At 41.7% G+C, this 11,979-nt stretch overlaps 1 protein-coding gene across 1 annotated transcript; it reads left to right on the top strand.

Moving 5' to 3' along the window:
* Nucleotides 1-5,483: 5,483 nt before the first annotated feature.
* On the top strand, nt 5,484-6,805 carry LOC111406566 (putative late blight resistance protein homolog R1A-10). The gene is made up of 2 exons (XM_023035967.1): nt 5,484-6,583; nt 6,751-6,805. The coding sequence occupies exons 1-2, from the start codon at nt 5,484-5,486 to the stop codon at nt 6,803-6,805; spliced, it is 1,155 nt and encodes a 384-aa protein (XP_022891735.1).
* The last annotated feature ends 5,174 nt before the right edge of the window (nt 6,806-11,979 follow it).

Raw genomic sequence — 11,979 nt, forward strand, 5'->3', positions numbered from 1 at the left:
GAAGGACGAAGTGTGCAGCCCTTCTTCTTAATTTTCTTGCCTCGCCTCTGGAAGCAGGCAGTGTTTGCTCCTTTAGATACGCGATTATGGAATGCATCCACAATGGGGTGCCTTCTATCCACAGTAACTCTTCGCCTTCGAAGGTGGAGGGCTTCGATAAGTGCTCAATGGGGACGATGCTTAGAAGCTCTGAGTCCATGCTGCTCGCTAACTTTGAGAGGGCATCTGCATGGGCATTTTCTAGACGGGGGACTTGAGTCAGTTCGAACATTTCGAAATGGGGAATTATGTCCAGAACCAGCTTCAAGTATGCAAGCATGTTACCATCTTTGGCTGCGAAATCCCCATTTACCTGATTTACTACGAGCTGAGAATCACTGCTTGCTAGGAGCTTCCTGACCTGCATTTCCTTAGCGAGCCTTAGACCTGCCAGAAGGGCCTCATATTCGGCCGCGTTGTTCGAGGCTCTGAAGCCAAATCTTACAGCACAATTTAGCAAATGGCCTTCCGGGCTCTCCAACACGATTCCTGCCCCCGCGCCAGCCTCTCCTGAAGACCCATCTACAAACAACTTCCATGTGAGGGGCTCGGTCGGTTCCATTATGGCCTCCATTTCTAGGGCTTTGGTAAACTCGACCATAAAATTGGCAAGGGCCTGGCCCTTGATAGCGCGTCTAGGTCGGAACGTGAGATCGAACTCGCTGAGCTCAATAGCCCATTTCAGCAGGCGTCCCGACGCGTCAGTTTTCTGCATCACTTGCCTTAAAGGGAAATTGGTGAGGACTTGTATTGAGTGGGCTTGAAAGTATGGCCTCAGCTTTCTTGAGGCTATGATAAGTGCGAGTGCCAGTTTTTCCATGTCGGAGTCGCGTGTTTCAGCTGGGAGAAGTGCTTTGCTGATGTAATACACCGGCAATTGACGCTCATTTTCTTCCCTGGTTAGGACTGCGCTGACTGCCACGTCTGAAACTGCTAGATACAGCAACAGAGATTCATCCGGCTGGGGTTTCGACAGGAGGGGTACTTCCCCGAGGTGTTTCTTCAAAGACTTGAAGGCTTCTTGGCACTCCGAAGTCCATTGGAATCTCTTTCCTTGCTTCAATACATTGAAGAAAGGCAAGCTTTTATCGGTGGCTCTGGAGATGAAGCGGCTGAGTGCGGCTATCCGGCTATTGAGACTTTGGACCTCCTTCGATTTCTGAGGTGACCTCATTTCTAGTAAGGCCGCTACCTTTGCTGGATTTGCCTCAATTTCTCTCTGATTTACAATGTATCCCAAGAACTGGCCTGATGCCACTCCGAAAGTGCACTTGATTGGGTTCAGCTTCATGTTATACTTTCTGAGTATCTGGAAGGTTTGGTCAATGTGACTCACGTGTTCGGCCGCATGGAGGCTTTTGACCAACATGTCGTCCACGTAGACCTCCATAGTTTGCCAATGAGATCGGCAAACATCATGTTGACTAACCTCTGGTATGTGGCCCCGGCATTTTCAATCCGAAGGGTATAACTTTGTAGCAATACAGCCCCCTGTCCGTAATGAATGATGTAGCTTCCTCATCAGGTCGGAACATGGGTATCTGGTTGTATCCTGAGTACGCATCCATGAAACTCAGTAGTTCATGCCCAGCAGTGGAGTCTACCAGTTGATCAATTCTTGGCAGTGGGAAGCTGTCCTTGGGACACGCCTTATTCAGGTTTGTGAAGTCCACACAGACCCTCCACTTCCTGCTGGACTTTTTCACCAGAACCGGGTTGGATATCCACCTCGGATATATGGCCTCTCTGATGAAACCACTGCAGCTAAGTTTACTTACTTCGTCTTTCAGGGCCTCATACCGTTCCGGGTTCAGGGCACGCCTCTTCTATCTATGGGGGGCATAGGAGGGGTTGATGTTAAGGTGATGACAACTGATCCTAGGATCTATTCCCACCATATCTTCATGCTTCCATGCGAAGACATCCACATTTTCTTTCAGGAATCGTATCATCTCCATTTTTGCTTCAGGCGATAATGACTTCCCTATGCGCAAGACTTGATTGGGGTCTTCTGGACTGACTGGGAATGTTTTTAGTTCTTCCATGGGGGTCGCATTTGGTTCATAATTGATTATTCGGGGGTCTAACTCATCAAGAGGGTGTCCTTGTTCAGGGGCCTCTTCCATGACGACATCTTCCTCTTGTTCAGAGGTATGCCCTTGTTCAGGGGCGTCGAGCATTTCCACGTCCGTATCGGCTTCATCGGGTACTTCGACTAGGATTACATTGACAGTTCGGGGCTCAGATTTACGCAGCGAGTTTAGGTAGCATGCCCTGGAGCCTATCTGATCGTCCCGGACTGTTGCAATCCCATGTTCAGTTGGGAATTTCATGCACAGATAGTGAATGGACGTCACAGCCCAAAGATCTTTTAGAGCGGATCTGCCCAATACTCCATGATAAGCCGACCTATGATCTACCACCAGAAATTCCATGAAATGCTGGGCGACCAGGGGGGCCGAACCCATTTCCACATGCAGGGTGATCCGCCCTCGTGGGATGATGTTGTCCCCAGTGAATCCGATCAGTGGGTCGGTCATGGGGATTAACCCATGTTCAATCTGCATTTTGTCAAAAGTGGAGCCGAACAATATGTTCACGGAACTGTCATTGTCAACGAGCATGCGTTTTAATCCGTTTCTAGCCACCACGGCTCTTACAACCAAAGCGTCGCAATGGGGATGGTGAACTCCCTCTGAATCTTCCTGGGAGAAGGTGATTGGGGCCATCTTGTCTGCTGATTTCGATTCGTCGACAATGTAGGTGATCATCGGAGGATCCTTAACTTCTCTTGTATAATTTCTCTGGGCATTCCTGGTGTTGCCACCGACGTGGGGTCCCCCAATGATGGTATCGATTTCCCTGATGACCTGACCTCCAGCGAATTGGGCTTGGTTCCCTTGCATGGATTGGCCTCAATTTCTCGATTCTCTTCTGCGAGGAGATTGTTCCTGGTGACCTCTTCCTCCCCTCGTTGGGGAGGTGGATCTGCGAGCGTGCTTGTTTTTACTGGAAGTGTGGGGGTTGCTTCGATCAGGGCGCCGATTGGCATCACGACACTCGCTGGTGTCATGTCTGTATAGTTGATGGAAAGTACAGAATCTTGCTCCTGCCAAGGGCTTGTTCAGCCTCTTTTTCTTCTTGTTGTTGTTGTCAATTCTTCCAGATGGTCCTGCCTCAGCGGGTGCGTTATCATATGCCAACACCGGCACTGCGTTCAATGTGGCGAAAGCTAGGGACTGTCCGGATGTGGGAGCTATGGTATGCCCTGCTTGGGTCCATTGCTGAGTACAAGGTGCACTGCGGGGCCTCGACCTACCTGTCTCTGTGGGGGAGGGAGTCTCTGCAAGGCACGATTGCGATGATCAATCATTTTTTCACTAACAATTTCCACTCTCATCATCTCCACCAGCTCGTCGTACGTGGAGGGATTTTTGCTGCGCACGTCCCTCCAAAACAAAGTGTTCATGTTGAGACCACCTTTCAGGGCTGAAAGAGCTTCCCTGTCAGTGACCTGCTCCCAGTAAGTAATTTCATCTGTAAACCTGGCGAGATAGCTTTTCAGCGTCTCTCCAGGGGCCTGCCTCATGTCTTGCAGGCGTTGAATTGGCGCCTCTCCTTCCCTGCGTGAGAGGTACTGGTTCAAAAATGCTTTCTTCAAGTCTGGCCAACTTCTGATGCTTAGGGGAGGAAGCCTGCTGTACCACACCTCGGCAGCTCCGCCTAGTGTTAAATGGAAAGCTCTACACTTTAGAGCAGGTGAGGCTCCCCTAAGACTCATTTGTGTCATATACTTTGTGAGGTGCTTCTCCGGATCCCCTTTTCCCTCATACTTGGGGATCTTAGGGGGCATGAAGTTAGTTGGCATTGGGAAGCTTCGAATTTCCCTTGAGAAAGGGAGGTTATCGTCATCGTCATCAATCTCATAAGATCGACGAGGCCCCTCTGATCCTTCATCATCTTGGATGTCTTGGGGTGGAGGAGGAGCTTCTCCCCGGCTCTCCCAATCGACTAAGTTTCTCCTCTCCCTCCTATTTCTAGGAGGATGAGGAACATGGTCTTCTTCGCGGTCTGACCGAACCGACCCTCTTGCGGGGCGGACCCTAGTGCTAGGATCGTTCCCTATCCAGTCGAAGACGCTCACTGACCTCTGGTCATCGTGTTCTTGAGGAAAATTGTCCCCCAAGAGTGGTTCTGATGGATGACTCTCCTGCACGAAAGATGTCGCTTCGGTGCTCCCCTCTCTTTCGAGAGGACGTTCTGTGTGCCGGCTCATGTGGCCTCAAGATTGAGACAAAGTGATTTCCTGTACCGGATAAGATCCTTGGGGCCTCTGGTGTCTCTGGGCTTGCATGAGAAGTTCCCGCATCGCCATATTCTGAGCTACTATGTCTCTCATACCCGCAGCTATCTGGGTCATTCCTTCAGTGAGTATGGCTGTTCTTTCACCTCGTCGACGTCGGTGATGCGGTCTCTGATGAGTAACATTGTTATGGAGTATCTCTTCTTCAGAGGCCTCTCTCATGGGATTTTTCAAGAAGCCCCCTTTTCAGGGTCAGTCGCCGATTTTTCGGTGTCTTCTCCGATGGGGAACGCAAAACTTCAAATGGAGAGTGAGCTTCCCACAGACGACGCCAAACTATTGACCTCCAAAAATGGCTCCTCCACGTGGCCAACTTGTAGCTACTCCACGTATTCCTCCCTGCGTAATGAACAAACGGTCAGGTGCACACGGCCGGAACCGACGGGGATGGTGGCAGCCGTATACACTCCGATGGTCAAGTCAAGTTTGGGTGGTCGGAACAGTGCCCAAGGGCTACACAGATCAATCAAAAAGGGGGGAGGAGGATATATAAACTTGTTATGGAATGCTATGTATCGAGAGTTTCATTACCTTTGCCTCTTGCCAAACCTTGGGTATCTATAGGTGGTATGAACCGCGGGATGTGGAACGCGTGTATACATCTGACGGTATGAAGTGTCTGCTCATAGGCGTCAATTAGCCGCGCTTGTAGAGTGGGCGGACAGTTTGTTTCCCCCGAGTTGAATTGACATAAAGTTGATAAGTCACATCAAGTAGCCTCATGGGGACGTCAAATCAATTTAAACCTTAGGTGCAGAACAAATCTTAAATTGGCGGCGAATCTTCTAACCGGGGTCCACTTGATCTCGACCTCGGAGGTGAGATGCTTCGGCAGATCAGTAGTAGGAATCGATATATCACTTCGGAGAAGCTTCGGGAGGGTCGTTTTCAGGTCGGAGTAGGTGGTGAGATGGCACTTTGGTATCGAGGCGTAACAACTACTCTCGCGAACAAAGTTTATGATGATGCACTTATCCAATATCATTTTCATATTCGTGCATGGGTGACAGTGTCTCAATAATATAGAGTGCGAGAAATCATACTAAGCCTTTTCGATTCCATACCAAAAAACGCTGATAAGATGCATAAAAAAGAAACTCACGGGAGGCATGAAGAGAACACTGAGGGATTAAAAGAACTTCTATACAAGTGTCTGAAGGGAAGAAAATATCTAATTGTGATGGATGACGTGTGGGATGACGAGATTTTGGATGAATTACGACGATCATTTCCGAATGACGAGAATAGAAGCCGAATCATGCTGACTACTAGGCTTGAACAAGTTGGACTTCATTGTCCCAGATCTTATCTTCATCGTGTGCATTTTCTAAACGAGGATGAAAGTTGCAGTTTATTTTGTGAGAAAGTGTTTGGAGAAAATAGTTTCCCCCCTGAATTAGAAATTGTTGGGAAGAAAATTTGCAGAAATTGTCGAGGAATTCCACTCTCAATTGTTGTGATTGCGAGGCTTCTTTCAAAGGCCACCAAAACACATCATGAATGGGAAAAGATTGCTGAAAACATGAGTTTCGTAATAACTTCAAATGATGAGCAGTGCTCAAAAATATTGGACTTAAGTTATAACAATTTGCCTCATCATTTGAAAGGTTGTTATCTCTACATGGGAATTTTCCCAGAAGATTCTGACATCCCTGTCTCCTTACTTTTCAAGTTATGGATTGCCGAGGGATTTGTGAAGTTCATGGGATCTAAAACTATTGAAGATGCGGCAGAAGAATACTTATTGGATCTTGTACAAAGAAGTCTTGTTATGGTTTCTGAGGAGAGCTCCAGAGGTAAAATAAAAGCATGCAAGCTTCATGCTCTTTTAAGGAACTTATGCACAAATGAAGCTAGAAGAGGAAACTTTTTTCATGTCAGCAGCCATGGAACTCCGTTAGACGTTAGATGTTTACGCCGTACAATTATTCAAGGAAAAAGCGATGGAAGTGGTCACCGGGTAAGAATCCATCCAGACAAAAGCTTCCTTCCCCGTGTTAAAAGACCATCTACTCCATTACCACGGTCGATTATATATTTTGATCGGCATCTTGTCACAAAATTTGTTTACTTTCGGCTACTCAAAGTATTGTATATCCACTATAATATGTTCGATTTGCCAAAAGAAATAATGGAACTAGTGAACTTGCGGTGCATTGATGCCAGATGTGATGAGGGATGGTATCTTGCATCAATAGACAAACTTCGGAATCTACAAACCATCACTCTTCATTCTTATGGGAAGTCATTTGTGTTAAGAAATATAGAATTATTTATTATTTATTAAGGGTAGAATAGTTCTTTTTAGTTTCCTTTGTTTAGCCTATATATATTCTCTTTATATTTAGGTTAAACTATCTTTTAGCATTCAATTTAATTAATGTAATATCAATGAAACCCTAGCCTCCTCCTTTTTCTTCTTTATTTTCTTTGGATCGTTTAACAATTTGAACTACCACAACAAATATGGAAGATGCAACAATTAAGGCATGTCCAGTTTAGCTGGTCTATCACTCTTCCTTGTCCTCCCAAGGCAAGAGTTAAGGGAGAAATTCCTGTTATTGTTCTAGAAAACCTACAAACACTATCCGTCTTAGAAAACTTAAAGAGAATTCCAAATCTGAAGAAATTAGGAGTCAGTTATTCTAGTCCACCGGAGGCACCATTGGATTGGGGATATTACCGTCTCCATAATCTTGCCCGTCTACATAAGCTTGAATTATTAAAAATTGAGTTTTCAATGCCATCCCCCTCTTTCCTGCGGAACATTACTTTTCCGACATCACTGAGAAAGTTAACTTTAGAGGGCTGCTGTCTTCCTTGGGAAGATATGACAATTATTGGTTCATTGTCAAATCTTCAAGTGCTGAAATTGAAACCGGATGCCTTCAAAGGCCCAGAGTGGGAACCAATTGAAGGGGAATTTGATCAACTGAAATATATACTACTTGACGGACTTGATCTGAAGCATTGGAGAGCTGAAAATATTCACTTCCCAAAACTTCGGCAATTAGTCATTCGGTGGTGCTCAAGTCTGGAGATGATCCCTTTTGGTATTGGAGAAATTCTAACTCTTGATTCTATAGAATTGCTTCACTGTAGCCCTACCGTCGTTACTTCAGCAAAGGAAATAAAAGAAGAGCAACTGAACATGGGAAACGACTTCATTAGATTAAGAGTTAACGACTGCTATCAACTGAACACGAGAAAATCTAGAATGATGCTCGAGGTACAGTTTTCTTTTATTTTTTGCTCTGCATCGTATGGTACAAAAAAAATGAAACAAATCTCTATAAAATTTGTATTTTGGATAATAGTATCACACTGAGCAAAACGTTTTTTTTTTATCTAGTGGTAAGATACATATTATCTATTCTTTAATCCTCTTTATTGTTCGATAAAACTCATATTCTGATGTAAATTGATACATATTATTCCTTGTTTATCAGGCTACAGCTGAAGCCAACTCGGGCTGTATTGTGAGTTAAATTGATGCTTTGAGGATGGTCTAAATTGCTACTCTGTTCGTTGATGTTTAGGGTGCTTTGGAGCTGCTGTTTGTTGGAAATAATGTTACTCCACCCAAGATGAGAACGAATTACAAACAAAATAAAAAATCGAAAGAATTATAGGAGATGAAGGAATGACAAATATATATATGAAGAAATTGAAGGCTCAAACACAATCTTTGATTGTTGTCCTCAAACGAAATTTGCCCCCACTATTTTGGTGTTTAAAGGGTGATCCGGCAAAAAGTTTGAAGGATTAATCAAGCCTTATAGAGATTCAAACACTAAACACTTGTTTGAATCTCTAAAACTTAAGAACACAAAGAAAAAGATGAATATGAGAGGGTATTTTCTTTTTGGATTTGATCTCAAGAAGTATAAATATAATAGGTGTTTTTTCAACATTTTTCAATGACCCAAGATCACATATTTATAGCCAAGTAGGATAGCTTTACGAAGTGGTGCACCTTATGGATGAAAAGCCACCAAAAAACTAACAAAAAACGACCCAACGGTCGTTTTTATGTACCATGCGACCGCATGGTACAAACCCATGCGGTCGCATGGTACAACCCTACCGAGACCGTTTGGTCTCGGTAGGGTTCCATGTGGTCGCATGGCCCAAAATTTTTTTTTTTTTTAATTGTTGGTTTTGAAAAATCATACCACTTCATAACAATCCCCCACTTGTTCAAAATTAACAAGTTCTCATTATTCAAATTATACGATACTCATGCGTAAGGATTAGATATCTTTCGATTTGAATCTAACCATAGTGTAATTCAAACAAAGTAAAGTCGAAATTCAAGGTAGCGTGAAGCTTTGAACCAAGTATTTCATGTGACAATACCGGTAAGAACACACACACGAATATCACGTGTTCTCAAGTTCCTCGTTTCTCGCTTAGCGCTTTTATGGCCTTGCGCTTATCCTTTTCAATAAACTTTTAAGAGAGAACTCCAACTCTCTATTAAGACGGCACCACCTTCAAGTTTATTTAGGTAAAGTTCTTCCAGTACCTTTGTTACTTTTAGAAGTACTTGTGGTTTTACACTGAACTTTATTAAGAGCTTATAGCTCAACCCTCGTTTCAGTAACAACCAGTATTATATTAATCTAGGATAGGATTATTGCGGATTATAATAATGCTGTAACTATCTACATATCAAATGACTTGTTGATACCCTTTGAACCCGTGTAAAACCTTTTGAGTAACGGACAGGTAGGGTTGCCATCATTGGTGGATATTTCAGTTAAGGAGTTTCAATCCCATCCTACTTGAAGTAGATGCCACTAAATCTCTATTTAGAGGTTTAGTTAGAGGATCAGCCAAATTTTCATTCGACCTTACATAATTTAGGGAAATTATTCCATCCTTGATTAACTTCCTTATGTAGTTGTGTCTAAGACTCATATGTCTAGACTTCCCGTTATATACATCATTGTATGCTTTAGCTAAAGTGGCTTGACTATCACACATTATTGGTATTGAAGAAATATTCTTTGATCCCAAAGGTATCTCATAGAATAAGTATTTAAGCCATTCAGCCTCCTTTCCTATATCTAATAGGGCTACAAATTCAGATTCCATAGTTGAATGTGTTATGCATGTTTGTTTCTTCGACTTCCAAGAAACTGCACCTCCTCCTAGAGTAAACACCCAACCCGTAGTTGATTTACTTTCATTCGTGCTAGATATCCAACTAGCATCAGTAAATCCTTCTAATATTGCTGGAAATTTAGTATATTGTAGACCTAAGTTCTTGGTTTTCTTTAAGTATCCGAGAACTCTCCCAATTGCTTTCCAATGTTCATTACTTGGATTGCTAGTAAACCTACTAAGTTTACTTATTCCATAGGCTATATCTTGTCTTGTGCATTGAACTGCATACATAAGACTTCCAATAGCACTTGCATACTCTAATTGAGCAATTTCTCTTCCATCATTTTTTACAAGTTTTGAGCTTGGATCAATAGGGGTATTATACTCTTTTATGTTCAAATGTTTGAACTTATTTATCACATTCTCAATATAATGTGATTGATTAAGGTAATAACCCTCACTAGTCTTTGAGACTTTGATACCCAAAATAGTATCGACTTGTCCAAGATCCTTCATCTTAAATGTGGAAGATAGAAACCTCTTCGTTTCTTTTATCCCATCCATGTGATTACTTATAATCAACATGTCATCAATATATAAGCATATAAATATCATGTAATCATCATGCACTTTAGAATACAAACATCTATCTACACTATTATGTTTAAATCCATATGATATAATTGCTAAGTCAAATTTCTCATGCCACTTCTTAGGTGCTTGCTTTAGCCCATATAACGATTTAATTAACTTGCATACTTTATGTTCATTTCTTGGTAAAACAAAACCTTCTGGTTGTTCCATATAGACCTCCTCACCAAGATCCCCATTTAGAAATGCCGTTTTGACATCCATTTGATGAACATGCAAGTCATATATTGAGGCTAATGCAAACAATATCCTAATTGAAGTTATTCTTGCTACTGGTGTATAAGTGTCAAAATAGTCAATTCTTTCCTTTTGTCGATAACCTTTGGCTACAAGTCTAGCTTTGAAAGTATTTAAAGAACCATCAACATTATATTTTCTCCTAAATACCCATTTACAACCAATAGGTTTGGATCCGGGTGGTAGATCGACAAGTTCCCAAGTTTTATTTGACATTATTGAATCCATTTCATCCTTGATTGCATCTTTCCAAAACATGCTATCTCGAGAAGCCATAGCTTCTTTATAAGTTTTGGGATCGGTTTCCACTTGTAGAACAAAATGAATTGTTCTTACAACATTCAACTCACTTCCTTCTACTAAGTAAAATGAGATAAGTTGAGAATCAATTTCATCCGGTCCTAAAGACTTCTTAACTCGAGTTCTTTTGCTTCTTCATGGTTCATTAGATTCATTAATATCTTTAGAAGATATTTCATCCCGTGTTCCACTTGATCTTGGGATATTTACAAGGTTTTCCCTCAATTCGTTATTCGAGGTTAACGAATCTTCAAAGAACTCTACATCACTTGATTCAATAATCACATTGGTCTCCAAATTTAACAATCTATAAGATTTGCTATTGTTAGCATATCCAACAAAAGCACATTTAATGCCTCTTGGACCTAATTTGTTTCTATTAGGGTTCGTGTTCTTGCAATAGGCAAGACACCCCCACACTTTGAAGTATCCAATGTTTGGTTTTCTTCCTTTCCATAATTGATAAGGAGAAACCTTAGTATGTTTTGAAGGAATCCTATTAAGTATCCTACATGCACTTAATAAAGCTTCACCCCATAAGTTAAAAGGTAACTTAGCAAATATAAGCATAGCATTAATCATTTCTACTAATGTTCTATTCTTTCTTTCAGCCAAACCATTTTGTTCGGGAGTCCTTGGTGCAGAACATTGATGAATTATGCCATGTTGTTCACAAAATAAATTAAAATCACTAGAAAAATATTCACCACCTCTATCACTCCTTAAGGTTTTTATTTTCTTTCCTAGATGATTTTCAATTTCGTTCTTATAAATCTTAAACATGTTAAATGCTTCATGTTTATGTTTCATTAAATACACATATGTATATCTAGAAAAGTCATCGATAAAGGTAATAAAATACCTATTTCCACCTCTAGTTAACATGCCGTTTAATTCACATATATCCGTATGAATTAATTCCAAAATACTAGAGGTTCTTTTTACACTTTGATATGGTTTTTTAATCATCTTAGATTCTACACAAGTTTTGCATCTATATTCATTATTTTCATCATATGAAATTAAGTCACACTTTTTCATTCGTTTCATGGTACTTTACCAATATGTCCTAACCTAGCATGCCATAATGAAAATAAATCCACAACATAAGCAAGATCAACTTTATTTATTTTATCGTCAACAGTACAAAGTTTGACCATTCCTTCACAAGAATAGCCTTTTCCAACAAAATTCCCTTTAAGGGATAATACAAGTTTACCGGATTCATACACACTTTTGATACCCGATTTTCCTAAGAGATTTCCACTAACTAAGTT

This window comes from Olea europaea, chromosome 12 (assembly GCF_002742605.1).
Source record: "Olea europaea var. sylvestris chromosome 12, O_europaea_v1, whole genome shotgun sequence".
Taxonomy (NCBI): domain Eukaryota; kingdom Viridiplantae; phylum Streptophyta; class Magnoliopsida; order Lamiales; family Oleaceae; genus Olea; species Olea europaea.